The sequence below is a fragment of the Schistocerca nitens genome, chromosome 5 (assembly GCF_023898315.1).
Source record: "Schistocerca nitens isolate TAMUIC-IGC-003100 chromosome 5, iqSchNite1.1, whole genome shotgun sequence".
Classification (NCBI taxonomy): Eukaryota; Metazoa; Arthropoda; class Insecta; order Orthoptera; family Acrididae; genus Schistocerca; species Schistocerca nitens.
Window position 1 is genome coordinate 869,249,188 of NC_064618.1, and position 15,142 is coordinate 869,264,329.

The 15,142-nt window shown below is 44.3% G+C and overlaps 1 protein-coding gene across 1 annotated transcript; it reads right to left on the reverse strand.

Annotated features, from left to right (window-relative positions):
• Window positions 1–338: 338 nt before the first annotated feature.
• LOC126260130 (serine protease persephone-like) lies at window positions 339–14,492 on the reverse strand. Its single transcript, XM_049957375.1, has 6 exons — window positions 14,452–14,492; window positions 12,848–12,936; window positions 9,798–9,913; window positions 5,177–5,433; window positions 1,193–1,344; window positions 339–1,005 (listed from the first exon to the last, which is right to left on the reverse strand). Exons 2-6 carry the CDS (start codon window positions 12,875–12,877, stop codon window positions 847–849), a joined length of 714 nt encoding a protein of 237 aa, XP_049813332.1. The 5' UTR covers window positions 12,878–12,936; window positions 14,452–14,492; the 3' UTR covers window positions 339–846.
• Between the last annotated feature and the right edge of the window lie 650 nt (window positions 14,493–15,142).

Genomic DNA, 15,142 nt, shown 5'->3' on the forward strand with positions numbered 1-15,142 from the left:
GTATGTGCAGCGTGTTGTAATTTATGTAGCTGAGCATGGCGAGAGAGAAGTAAGTGGACGATACGGCTACGCTTTCCACAGTCCTCTACGAATCATAGTTGCTTTGTAGAACCACATACTCGTAGAAAAGGTGTGACGGGAGATTCCACACTAAGATAGACAAACAGCTGTATAGTTTTGGGTAGTGACATGCAGGAAAGTTAGTGTGACGTCCACTTGTATTCCTCCGACGTCTCACTCACGGGTCTACGTTATCATAAAAAAGAATCACAATTATTGTATAAAATATTTTATTATAATGTTTATAATAAATAAGTACTGTACACAGAGACAGGAAATAAAATACAGTGTTCCTTGAGAGTTACTCCGAGAGTGACTTTGTGGTCACAGTCACCGTGGGGGATTTTAATGACACAAGGAACTAATAGATTAATATTTTTCTCCTTTCCTTTAAACTGGTTTCCAGAGAGTAACATTACCTATAAATAAATATCACAGCTCTTGGATAATAAATTAAAGTCCTTTTACAAAAATGACTAGTTTCTGTTTACACGAAAACCATGTAGCTATGTTACATAGCTACTTCGTTAATAATAATTGCTGCTTGAGTTTTAATGTATTTTATGGTTGGGGATGAGTGCGCTTACGTGTGCGTGTGGATGTGTATTTGTGTCTGTGTGTGTGTGTGTGTGTGTGTGTACGTGTGTGAACTTCATTTGTCGCATGCTGTTCATTGATCAGTGATGCGTCCACTACGAGCCTCACATTAATCACAGTTATGTGCTAACTGCCATGAAGATAGTTCCTAAGTATCCCCGAGATAGCTGTGCTGTTAGCCGTTCGCCTTTAGGGCCAGACGAGTTTTTCCAGCCACCCCACGTAGCTGGAGACGCGAGTGTAGATACTGGGCACGGAGCCGCCACACGGCTTTGGCCCTAAGCTAGTGATTCCGACCACGGTGTAGGGCGCTTTGTTTCCCCTCACCAGAGGACCGCCGGAGTCGCCCTGAAACAAGAACAGACAATACTTTATTGCCAACAATGGCATGGATTAGCTCCTTATTGCTACTATGTTTTGACTTTATGACAATAAGCTGTAATTGGATATTTCTCTGAAATCTGTAAATAAATAGAACTACTGAGCATAGGTAAGTAATTATGTTTGATGCGAAAATTCTATTTTTAACACTTACAACGCAGGTATCCGTTTTTCCTTGCGGATCTCCGGCACAAATTACCGACGAATTCAGTCCTCTTGGGAATCTATCCTTGTAAGCGTTTTGGCAGTCTGATAATGGGAATGGAGATATTGTAGTCTTCATAAGCACCGAGCTGGCTCGCGTTCCTGAAAATGAGAGCCAAGATACAGACGCATGAATCTTCAACTTCCTAAAACTGAAGTTGTAACTTGAATTTTATACATATATAATGAGATATGACAGCAGCAGCTTTTCAAAAGTTTTGACATTTGCTCTATTTCAATATCGACGAAAAGCAGCCGTTAATAATACGGTGACGGAAAAAATTGCAATATCGAAAAATAATTAATGGAGAGTAATGGAATTTCGGGAATACATTTGTTTATGTAATATATTTAAGTGTTTAACATTGCAAGATCACAGGTTAATATAAGCGCTTGATAAGCAATTGCAAATATGAAATTCCGGTGCATTAATAACCGGTGTAATCACCAGAATGTTGAATTCGAGCATGCAGACGTGCACGCGTTACGTTGTACAGGTGCCGCATGTCAGTTTCTGGGATGGAGTTTCATGCTCGTTGCACTTGTTCGCTCAGTACAGTTACGGTTAAAGTTTTTTGTAGATGATATTGGAGTTGTCGTCAGATGATGCCCCATATGTGCTCCACTGGAGACAAATCCTGTGCTCGAGCAGGCCGAGGCAACAGGTCGACACGCTGTAGATCATGTTGGCTTAGACCTGTGGTATGTAAGCTAGCGTTATTCTGTTGGAAAACACCCCTCGGAATACTGTTCATGAATGGCAGCACAGTAGGTCGAATCACCAGACTCAAGTACAAGTTTCGGTCAGATATCCGCGATAGTCCTCTCTGCCGTCATCAGGTGTAGGTCCAGAGTGTCTAGCAACGCGACAGTTTGGTTCCAGATCTTCAACTGACCTTCTTCTAACCAACACTGCCACTAAGACAGAACCAGCTATCATCAGGAAACACAACACTCCTTCAGCCTGTCCCTGTGGTGCCAACTACAGCTGAAATCGCTGCTGCAGGTGAAGCACGACGCTCCAGAACCGTACGCTGGACATGATCGTATTCCCTCTCGGTCGTGCCACCTGGCCGTCCGGAGTCCAGTCTTCCTGGAACGTACATTGTCATGGCGACCGCTGCCAGCAGCCGAGTACAGTGCCTTTCTACGCTATCGCACAAGTAAGATCCAACATCTAGTATCCCCATTACGCGACCTCGTTCAAACTAAGCGAGGTGTTGATACAGGCATCTTTGTCACCTTAAACGCATTCTTGACTAACGTCAGCTCACCACGTCCAGTTTCAAAGGTAACTAACGCTCAAGACCGTTACAACGTATATTTAAAGCAAACCTGATTTTCGTCCTCATACTGGCGCTATTAGCACCACTCTCACGCGATTAGCGCAAAATTTGGATAGAGGTCCTCTCTCCGATGCAGAAACACGTCTACCAACTTTCGTTTAACTCGCACATTCCTTATTGCTGTTGTGATTTTTTTTTGTTTTTTTTTGTTTTTGACGTCACTGAAAACGAGCGTATCTGCATGTGAAACAAAAAATTCTTGAATATCTGCAGAAGTGCTGCAGCAGTACTTGCCAGAGTAAAAGAAAAGCAAGGCTCATGAAAGCTATTTTTTTTTTTTTTTTTTTTTTTTTTTAGAGTTGATGGCACTGCAGTGTTCTCCGTTGTGAACAGGTCGTGACACAGTTCACTTAACCCCAGCAGTGCAGTTATAGGGCTCCAAAACGCAATCAAAATGGCCCTGCCGTTTGAAAATTTGACCAATGTCAAGGCTCCTCCTGGGGTTAAACAATGGCACAAAACTGTTCACATTGTGGTGGCTTATACAACTTTCTGTAGCAAATAAAACCTTCAGTACACATTCAAGTCAAACAAATTTCTTTTAAGAGAGCCTAGGACCACATTATATTCTAATTTTTGCTTGAACGATACGTCATCAGTTATGATATCTGATGTTACACAAACTACGTCACGCTGCGCAAGACTAACGGCAAGGAAGGCTGTCGCGAAAAATTTGTTTACCGTGTATATACAGCCGTCGAGGTGTTGGAACACTAACTCATATGTTTCCATAATTAGAGTAATGCATAGGAATATCTTACTCGTCGAATCACTGCGATAATACTCGCTGAAGACGTTTAGAATCTGGATACATCACATCCAGGAGTACTGAGCGCAGCTGTTCAACTACTGTCTGGAACGAGCTCTCGAGAGGACTGTGGTTCATTTCTCTGTACGACCAAACAGTTTTGTTTTCCGCGGTTTCGCTGAATCGCAAATGACGGAATCGATCTTCTGAAAAGGGAATGTCCCAATTACTTTCCCGTTCCCTCCTTGTCCAAGCTTGTGCTTCGTCTGTAATGAAATCGACAATGGTGAGGATAGTCTGCATATAAAACGATACTGTGTCGCTGTGAACGTCATCACACCTGCTTTCCACAGAATATGTATGAACTGACGCGATCACAAGGACAAATATTTTGGTCATTACGTATGCGGTATACCTAATGAACCAAATCAACATTTGAAAATACTGGGTTAAATGAAGAAAATGGTAATCGTCAGGTTGAAGTTGATACACTGAGGTGAAAAAAGTCGTAGGATAGCGATCTACACACACACACACACACACACACACACACACACACACACACACATATATATATATATATATATATATATATATATATATATATATATATATGGCGGTAGTATGGTTACACAAGGCATAAAAGGGCAGTGGATTGGAGTTGTCAGTTGTGCTCAGGTGGTTCATGTGGAAGTGGAAAGGTTTTCGACGTGATTGTGGCCGCACGACGAAAGTTACCAGACTTTGAACGCGGAGTGATAGTTGGAGCTAGACTCATGCGATACCCATTTCTGAAATCGTTAGGGAATTCAGTATTCCGAGATCCTCACTATCAAGAGTGTGGCGAAAACACCAAACACGTGGGATTACCCGATATTAAGGCAGTGGCCGACGGTCTTCACTTAGCGATCGAGAGCAGCGGCGTTTATGTAGAGTTGTCTGTGCCAACAGACAAGCAACACTTGATGAAGTAACCGGAGAAATTAATGTGGGTCATATCATGAACATATCCATTACGGCAATGTAGTGATATTTACGTTAATGGGTTATAGCAGCAGACGACCGATGCGAGTGCATTTTCTAACAGCACAACATCGGCTGCAGCACTTCTCTCGGGTTCGTGACCATGTAGATTGGACGCTAGACGACTGGCAAACGGTGTCCTGGTCAAATGAATCCTAATGTCAGTTGGTAAGAACTGATGGTAGGCTTCGAGTGTGGCACAGGCCCGACGTGGTCACCAAGTTGTCGACCAGGCACTGTGCAAGTGGACGGTAGCTCCATAATGGTGAAGGCTGTGTTTACGTGGAGTGCACTGGTTTCTGGTTGTATTCACCTGCTTGGAGACCATTCTCAGTTATTCATCGACTTCATCTTCCGAAAGAGCCACGGAATTTTTATGGACGAGAATGCGCCATGTCACCGAGCCTGAATTGCTGGCGATTTGTTTGAAGAACGCTCTGGACAGATTGCGCGAATAATTTGGCCATCCAGATTACCTGACATGAATCCCATCGAACATTTTCGGGACACTATCGAGAGGTCAGTTCGTGCATAAAATCCCGTAACGGAAACACCTTCGCAGATTATGGATGTATATAAAGGCAGCATGGTTCAATATTGCTGCAGGGGACTTCCAACGCGTTGTTGTGTCCATGCCACGTGGAGCTACTGAACTACGCGAGGAAATGAAGGTCCGACACGCTGTTAGGACGTCTCCCTCAGCATACTAGAGGTACACGATAGGCAACTTTGAAAATCGATGGGAAAATTGCTAACTATGCCAACGAACAGCTGGCTGAAGCGGACGCAGCACGGTAAGCAGCAGCAGAGCTCCTACCGGCAGCGTTCGTGGCCCCCCAGCCTGTGGCGAGGAAGTCGGCGCCGTCTGCGGGGCTCGTTTCCAGGCAGGCAGGGAAGACGGCGCCGCCCAAGTCGACCCTCCTGTCCAGCTCCAGCAGCGCAATGTCGTGGTAGCGCTGGCGCCGGCTGTAGCCGGGGTGCAGGATGACCCGCGAGACGCCGTAGTCGGAGTCGCCGCCGGCCGCCCCCGAGCTGGGACTCAGCGTCCCGAGCCGCACGCTCACCGGTCTGCCCCTGTAACACGCAGCCACACTCTGCAATGGTCGCTTCACTTCCGAGTACCGGAGTACCTTCTTGCTGGCAACCTCCAGTAACACACAAACGTGCAGCGTTCCACTCAACAGTGCACCGTCTTATATCTATTCCCATGTCCGAATAAGATTTCAAATCAGGGCTAGACTTATTAAAAATTGATATAATTAAATTTTCCTCGAGACATTTGAGCCTCATCTTTATCTACTATAATAATGGAAGCTTAAGAACTGAATTAAAATTTGTGCCATGGCCGGAATTTGAATGCAGGTCTTCTTGCTTATGAGGCAGGTATGCCAGCCGTTACACCACCGTAGCACTGTAGCTAACAGCAGAAAATAAGGTGAAGATGTGAACTGAAGTTAGGGATGGCTTTGGACAAGGTTAGTTCATGCAGGTGTGGTGGTGTAAGGGCTATTATACCTGCCAAGTAAGCAGTAGACTGGGATTCAAATCCTGGCCATGACGCAAATTTTAATCCATTCCATCAGCTTCCATCATTAGCATAATAGAAATTATTTCCTCGACCGCTGGCTACAATCATGCCTAGATCGACCACATCTTACATAGGAAACAGAAACTGAAAATTATATCTCTCTTCTATGCTCCTTCCACTGTCTGCAGAATGTGGTGTAGAATCCTATACCTAGCACAGGTACCACAGAGTGTGGCAAAAACGCTGAAGTTCTGCTATTACAGTATTTCCTACTGTGTGAGGAGGACCACACCCCCGTGTATTTTCACTAGCAAAGATATGACCCATTTAACAGCCAGTGATGTGTTATACAGTATTGCTTGCTCTGACTGTGACAAGTTTTATGGTGGTCAACAGGTACAGATATGGCAACTAGGTTGGCTGAACACGAATGCAGTTAGGGGTTGCAAATTCTTAATCCACATTTTCTGAGCACGTACCGAGTGAGTACCACAGCTACCAGACACAGTCCCATGTTCCCTACTTGGCAAACAAAGGCAAAAGACTTTGCCTGTTGGAAGTTCTGGAAATCAATAAACATCTGGCCCACAGTCCTGATGACCAAACACAGCTCAGTAATTCTTCTTTTATAACCTTCACTTAATTCCCATCCTTTTTCCAACGCTTTGCACACTGTCTGTTCCTCTCTATCCCTCTATGTTCTTTCATTTATTTCACTTAATTACTTAATTGTGATTGCCTATTTACTCCATTTATTTTGTTCTTACAACTGTCAGTTCTATCTTTCACTCTTTTTCTTTGTGCTTTTCATATAGGCTATAATACCTCTCATTGATAACTGTTCTCAGTATCTCCCACTTACTTTTCACATACCTCTCCTCCCCTATGTCCTTTCTTGCGTCCAAAATCTCTGCTAATTCCTTCCTCTTTTCTTCCCACTTTTCTTCAAGTCGTAGACTTTCTACATTGTTTCGCTTTTCCCCTACTCTTTTTCGTTTCTTGTAAGATCTATCTTTTGCCTACATCTGATGCACGTTAAGTAATAATTGGTGTCTTCGTCTGCTCATCTACCGCTGCTAACTTCCATATTGTCTGACGTGTGCCGTTTATATACAGTTACAGGGTCTATCTGGTTTCTTGAAACTCCATCTGCGAACCCGAACTGCACTTCTTAATGTCTTTCCTGTCATTCTATGACCCTTTTTGATCATCTCCTTTCCACAAGCGAAGTCCACCAGCCTCAGTTCATTATCATTACTGACTTCTACTCTTGTCAGGTACTCTTGTCGAGTACTAATTTTATTTTATTGGAATTGTTAATTTAATTGAAATTATTATAAAGGCACTGTTTATCGAATTTAGTGATAGTGTTTCTCCTGGTTTGCTCCCTTTAAATTTATTTACTGTTCACCTTTTTACGTTTTTAATTGCATTACCAGTGCATGTCAAAGACAATATTACTTTGTGTTCGTGCCTCAGTCTAGATGTGTAACATCCCTTCCAGCGTTATTTACAAACAGTGTAAGTTCTTCGACGATGATGACCTTGCAAGCCGAAAACCGGTTAACCTGAATAACTTAATCCTGTAGAACACACGCAGTAGGTATAGTGATTTTCATTTATAATTATATTTTTCTACCAAGAAGGAGAATCATACACTCTAAGTGTTACTGTCAAGTTTTGAAGTATATGACCGGTTTTCTTTGACCTATTCGAAAATTCTTCCCTATATAGTTATCCAGTGGCAACAATATCAAGTTTCCGGATGATATAAAAACAAAAACGTGTCCTTCACCCATGACTTTCGGAGAACCGTGATGTAGCTACGTAGGGTCCAGAAAAGTTCTCGAGCAAGTAACACAATGCGTGATGTGTAGCCAGGTTTGGATTGAGAAATTACAGACAGAAAGCCGGATGCAGAGACATCGACAGACCATGAAATAATTTCTTCTATGCTAAGGAAGTGTATTGCTTCCAGTGCTGTCCATGTTACTTATTCATAGAAATCGAATCCGGTTAGCTGAAGTCTCAGACTTCTCGCGAATACTATATAACATGTAATATCCGATAAGATGATAGCAATGTATCATCCCAAGGCAATACAGGTAACTCTCATTTCAGTCAAATGTAAAATTGTTCGTTTGATGAAATGTTGGTTTTGGCGATAGGTCAACGAGTCTCGGTTGAAAATAGCCATGGCCTGAAAACACCTGTCTTTTACAATAAGCATGGGTATGAAGTGGAGCGATCGAGCAGGCTCTGTTGTAGATGAGATTGTTGATAGGCTACTATAGCGGGAACAACAGTACGTATAAGATGATCGCTTGCGAAATAAGCGAACGATCAATGCTCAATTAAGTGGTCACAAGTATTCTACCATCTTACCTACAGAGAAGACACATAGAAAGAAAGCTTCACAGGAGTGTGAGTGGAATTCTGAAATATCTCACCTGTTCAAGGAAGAAGGATGCCAAGTGTTACGCGGAAATCCAGTATTTAGAAAATTAGAAACTGGTTTCCTAGGCAGGATCTACGCACGATCTTCAATGTCTCACGAATTGCTCACATGGAAACGTGAGGAAAAATTAAAACCTCACATGGAGACAGAAACTTTCAATTTTGGCATGCTGTATCTGAGAACAATAGAAAAATAAATACGATCTCCCATGCCATTTACAGTAATTTCCACAGTAGATTTGTGAATGGATACGTTTATTCTCGATTGATATACATATGCAGCACATAGTGCATAACTAAGAGAGATTTGCAGTGCTGATTAGAAAATGTTTTGATGCTGTTACAAGTAGAAGAGTAGCTGGAGACAATATCAAAAATGGTTCAAATGGCTCTGAGCACTATGGGACTCAACTGCTGTGGTTATCAGTCCCCTAGAACTTAGAACTACTTAAACCTAACTAACCTAAGGACATCACACACATCCATGCCCGAAGCAGGATTCGAACCTGCGACCGTAGCAGTCGCACGAGACAATATCGTTCGTGAGGAAATTTGTATATAATTCTGGAGTAATTTAACGGAGCGAGTTGCTACCAGAGTGAGAATTTCCGGATGGATTCGGAATTATTCGCCTGGTTCTTGTTACAGGGCGACGCTGAAGGAACGCTCTGTTACGTGCCTCTGAACTGAGATGTACTGCTGCAGATGCCTTCAACGATAGGTGCCAATGCGCTCCTAAACCGTGCCTCGGCTATTTTGAGGCTGGTGTCACGAGTGAACGAAGGTACAGATTTGTCCTTCACCACACATATCTTGTAGTTGCTCACAAACCAACGTGTAGTTTCTGTACCCTTCTACAAAAGTTTTGCATCCGTTTCCTGTTTAATGTACACGCAACGGCGGACGCTTCTTTGCTGTGGCACACAACCATCGTGGTTTCTTCTTGGAAATCGCATTTGGTTATCCACAGATATATTACAATAGCTCCGTGCGCAGTGTAACTCGAAGAATACTTGCTACGACAGAGAAGCAGTAATTATATAATCATATAATACGCTCATATTCGTGGACGATCTTGCAGTTTCAGTGAGAATATGTTAAGTTTAATCAAATTCATTTGCGTAAGCAGTTTTTTATACTTGCTTTGCTCCAGAAAATGAAGTGCGATTTGGAAATGCCTCTGTTTGATACATTACTAAAGTTCAAAATTCTAAGCAGTATCTGAAAAGTACGTTCAGTGGACCACTTATTTAGAGACGGTATAAATAATATAAGAGGTATAGTTATGTGAAATTTTTTTTAGAAAATCAGATGTATATCACAGGAACAATATGCACGGAGAAAACGGTTTGTGCTGCACTTGTAAGCGAAAATTTTTAAGAGTGGATATTTGAACCCATGTGCAGTTCAGTGTTCTACATTTTTTGATAGATGTACGGAGAAGGCTACTCACGTGATCCTGTTGGCGCAGCAGTGGGCCGCGGTGAGGACGAACCGGTCGCTGATGAGGGTCCCTCCGCACAGCCAGCTGAGGCCCTCCGTATCCGGTAGGTTGTAGCCCAGCGCCGCCTGCAACACACCACAGCCGTCAAAAAGTCTGATCCACCAGCTACACAAGACGCGTGGACGAAATGACCTCGTGTCAGTTACCACACTACACACATCTATAGCTGAAGCAAAATGTCTGTAAAATGGTAGGTGCAAGTGCACAGTTCTCTTCCAGTCATTATCTTCGTCGGCTAGCTTTTCCTATTCGTGACTGGCCTATAGGAATACAAGTTTCTCTCTCAGAAGAGGTAAAAATTAGGAAATTTGTGGTAAGTTAAAAAAAAAAGGTTCAAATGTGTGTGAAAACCTATGGGACTTAACTACTAAGGTCATCAGTCCCTAAGCTTACACGCTACTTAACCTAAATTATCCTAAGGACAAACACACACACCCACGCCCGAGGGCGGACTCGAACCTCCGCCGGGATGTGGTAAGTTCCTATGGGACCAAACTGCTGAGGTCATCAGTCCCTAGGCTTACACTCTACTTAATCTAACTTAAACTACCTAACGCTAAGGACAAGACACACACACCCATGCCCGAGGGAGTACTCGAACCTCCGACGGGGGCAGCCGCTCGAACCGCGTGGCTGGTCGCTGCAGACCGAGTGGCTACAACGCGCGGCTTCACAACAGGAGTCAAAATGCCAATAAATAGCGAAAAGCAGGTAGGAAGGTTAGAGTGTAACGTTCCATCATCGAGGAAACTGGAAACAGCAGTAGCTGGGAACGGACGAAATGAGAGAAGGGAACCTTCCGCGCTGTTGCTGAAGCAATCATCCAGCTGTGCGGAGAACCTGGTAGCCTCGTCGACAGTTTAAACTTAATCTTTTCGTCCAGTGTTGAAACCTCTGAATCAACTCGTTCGGCCCCGTGCACTGGCTCTGTCGCGGCCGGTTCTCAGGCAGCTCGCTCGAGCCTGCTGATGTACATTTTCGCCCACATTTTTAGTGGACGGCAAGTGGTGGCATTCTATTCCTTATCACCACACCATGCATCACCATCCTGAGTAAGACCCCAAACTTCCTTGCGGCATCCCTTACAGCTAGGGCGGATGACGCAGTTGGTGCTGATGTGTCCGTCGGATAAGGACGTTCGATCGGCGGCCTCCTGGTTTTCACTTGTTTCTGCAGGCCTCGTGTAATTTCGGTGATGGTTGACCCGTGTTCTCTCCCAACTATTCGTTTTCGTGAACTTCACTGTCTATCTGTGTTTGGTTTCTCGCCCTTGTCGCGGTTACGTTGTGGTTCTTCTTCCTTCTACGTGTGGCAGCAGTGATGTGTATCAATATTTGCGCCATGTACCATCTTTGGTTTGGTGCATGTAGTTTCCGGCAAGGGGGTGTGGAGGGAGTCGGTCGGTTGTTGCGGACGAGGGAAGTTATCTCCGCCCGGTGCAGTCGGTTTGGGGTGCTGACAGCCCATGCGTAGTGTCGGAGCGTGTGTGGAGCTGACCGATCGCTACGAGCTTCGTGGTTCACCGACCCAGGACGTCGAAGTTGAGTAGTGGTTTCAACTACCCAAGGCACGTCCATTCATGTTGTAATGGTTCGCTTCGGTGTTTGCTGTTGGGGAGGTTTACCGGTGAGCAACACCGAGTGGTTCTACTGCTGAGATTTAGCCGCCATGCGGAGCAATTAACTATTTTGGTCGACTAGGATTTGAGTGCACCAGTGGAATTTTCTGCCTAGTGGCCGTTAGTGTTCCGGTTACCTGCCCTGGCCACTAACGTAATTTCAGGCACCGTCATTTCCTCACCTGTTGTCGCTGTCCAACATAGTGTGTAATTTTGATAGCTAATATATACTCCATTGTGGATTATCACGTCTGTAACATTTCCGGTTTGAGTTCTCATATACTGATTGACCGGAAGCAAGTCGTTGTGTCGGTTGGTCTGTGGCTGTCCCCTGGTTGGGTTCTGACGGATCAAGTACAGTTGGGCTCACCACCTGTCTCACCTAAGTGAACGGTGGCATACCGACCTCCCTGGAGGCCCTCTGAGTGCCACCGGTGTTTAATTATCTGTTGTCAGCTATTTTAAATTTTAGGCTTATGGTGATTTATTTTTTCTTTTAAAATTTTGCAAAATTAATATTTATATTTATCTTTCAATCTCTCAGCCATTGGTATTGCACTTTGCATATGTCGCTTCTTTAAATTATTTTATTGCTATCTTAAATGGATTTTTATCTTGTTGATTTTTTTAGATTTCTTGTTGTTAAATATGCTGGCCTTCTGCCTTTAAAGGTCTATGGTAATACATTCTGAAGTTTTGAAATTTAATTGTGACCCTCAGCCATTTGTGTTGCACCTTGCAGACGTTGCTTTTTGGGCTTTAAATTATTTTATTGCTATCTTAACTGGATTTTTTATTTTTTTAACATTTCTTGTTGGCCTTCTGCTCTTGAAGGTCTATGGTGCTATATTCTAAAATTTTGGAATTTAATTGTGGCCCTCGGCCATTTGTATTGCACTTTGCGTATGTTGTTTCGAATTATTTTATTGTTATCTTAATTGGATTTTTATCTTGTTAAGAGGCATCTTGTTGGAGGCCTTTCACCGTGGAAGAGTTGCATTTGGTAAAGATTTGCCTATGTGCCGCTTTGGTTCTAAAGGTTATTAAATTACAATAAATGACCATTAGAAGTAGAAACTGACCTAAACCGTTGGCCCTTTCCACAATCCTATTACCTGTTCCGACCAGCGGATTTAGCGGGCGTTTCAATGGTGTGTAACAACACTACAACCAATAAGCGCTTGTCACAGTCATCCACACGATGCTGGAAGATAAATGACATTGTATGCTTCATATCTCATTGCGACCTACGAATATCCACTAAAACCTAATACACCATGCAGGTTCATAATATGATCGTGGAGGAAGATCTAAACTTTTTTCCCCTCTCACACTATATTTCAGAACCACTAATTTGCATCTCTACTCCTAGAAGACTTACCATGTGTGGAAACTCTCCAACACCGGCCATTTTTCCGCCCAAGATGTAGTCGTCTGGGCCGCTCCACTGGTTTTTGTAGATACCACAGGCTGTAAACGAGGGAGAGAGAACCTTAGTGAACACATACTGGAACAAGACAGTAGTAAATAATATCGAAAGCAGTATCGAGTATTGAGAGAAAATAATTTAATTCTGTTTCAAATTTTGTTGCGTAAGTACCCGGTGTCAATTTAAATCTGACATAAAGTGCTCCATCACCGTGGGTAATTATTCAGTTCACATACATAAAGTAAAACATACGTTTGTGAGAATTCTCGTTCTTACTAGTATAGTTTTGGGTGGCTGCGTGTGGTGTATTGAGGACCGTTCTCTCATTGACAGGATTCAGTGTTAAGTGTTTTGTGTATCTGACGCTGTGCAGTTAGTATAAGTTTGAAAAGCGTCGCTGCTATTCAGAAGTCGACAAAAGCTGCGAAAAAGATGTTTATTCGCAAGTAATCCAGACCACTGCCCCTTACTGAGAACAAAGAGCAATATTTTTAGCAATTTTAATTTTTTTTGTATGAACATTCTATTCCTTCATTTGGCTATACACAATAAGAACAAATAATACGAGCGTTAATGTGTACATGCAGAGTACGTACAGCCTTATGTAGACGTTGCCACATTCTGTTACTTGTTGAACTCAACAAGTTTACAGCAGTTAATTCATGTATTACATATAACTACTGTCAGAACACGTAGTTGAATTGTATAATCTCTATCATTGGATACATCTGCGATGTATCTATGACATGTTCACGCTAACACAATTTGGTTTGACCTTGCGCATCTGGATTATATAATCCATTGCCTAGACAATGAATTTAAGAACGGCCGCTGAAGATAGGCATCTGAGTCCATACTGGTTGGACATATTTGTAAATAATTTACGTTCCGTATATCTGTAATAAATCACAGTTCCATACTTCAAATTAAGTGTATAAGGCAAAGAAAGATGAGGAGATGGAGAGAGAGAGAGAGGAAGGAGGAAGAGATGGACAGAGTGTGGGGGGAGGGAAGAAGGAGATGTACAGAGAAGAGGAGGAGATGGATAGAGAGAGGGGACGAAAGGAGACTTACAGAGGAAGGGAAGAGGACGGGATAGACAGAGAACTATGGAGGAGGAGATGGACAGAGAGAGGGAGAGGAAGAGATGGAGAAAGAGAGGTTGGATCAGCTAGAGGGGTGATGAGGGGATGGAAGGGGGAGGGGGAAATTGACTTACAGGGAACAGGAGGTGGTGAACAGACAAGAAGAAGCAGATGGTCAGAGGGGGGAGGAAGCAGATGGACTGAGAGAGGAGGGAGCAGATGGACTAACATGAGGCAGGAGAAGACGGACAGAGAAAGTTATAAGGGGGAGGTGGACGTAGAGAAGATTGGAATAAATACATACTTGGAAACAATGGTTACTTAGCTAGTAAGTGTTATATGGTGGAAAAGAAGCAGTTTCGTCTACGCACCCAAACAGCAGTGAATGGAATGTTTGCTGACACAGAAAGGAAGTGGTGACACACTCCGTACACTTTGCCTAGAAGACAGGGGGAGAGAGAGGGGGTTTACCTGCTGCGCTGGGCCGGTCGGTGGCGGCCGCGTCGGCGCCGTCGTCCGCCGCGATGTCGTTGCTGGCGCCGGCTCCGGCGTCGGCGTCGCGGCGCCCGCCGTCGTCGGCGAGGTCGGCGGCGTCGCCCTCGCGGCCTGCGACGTCGGCGCAGCAGACGACCTCCTCGAGGCCGGAGAAGCCGCAGCGCGGGGGCGGCTGCCGCCCCCGCCGGATGGCCCACAGCGCCGGCCCGCAGCGGCGCACGCGCAGGCACCTGCCCTCCGAGGAGCCGTCCCGGCAGGCGTCGCCCTCTGCAGACACACGGGGCGGCGCCTTGCAGGAGACAATGCGGCGTGTTCTGCTACCACACGAGGTACAGGGCCACTTTCTGTGTGCATGGAAGGTCGTGCGAATCACAGCTATCCCGGAACCTGACAATAGTCCACCTGCTAACTACCGTCCTGTCAGACTACTTGCCACCTTATGGAAGTTGCTGTAACACCTCATTTCGGCCGCGCGGGATTACCCGAGCGGTCTTAGGCGCTGCAGTCACGGTCTGTGCGGCTAGTCCCGGCGGAGGTTCGAGTCCTCCCTCGGGCATGGGTGTGTATGTGTCCTTAGGATAATTTGGGTTAAGTAGTATGTAAGCTTAGGGACTGATGACCTTAGCAGTTAAGTCCCATAAGATGTCACACACATTTGAACATTTTT

Bases quoted from the DNA above. Each gene is read 5' to 3' on its own strand.
- LOC126260130 (XM_049957375.1), bottom strand. From the start codon at position 12,877: ATGGCCGGTGTTGGAGAGTTTCCACACATG. The intron at 5,434-9,797 runs GTGAGTAGCCTT...TGCGTGTTACAG, and splicing joins TGCTGCGCCAACAGGATCAC to GGGCAGACCGGTGAGCGTGC. The intron at 1,345-5,176 runs GTAGGAGCTCTG...TCTCATTTTCAG, and splicing joins GGGGGCCACGAACGCTGCCG to GAACGCGAGCCAGCTCGGTG.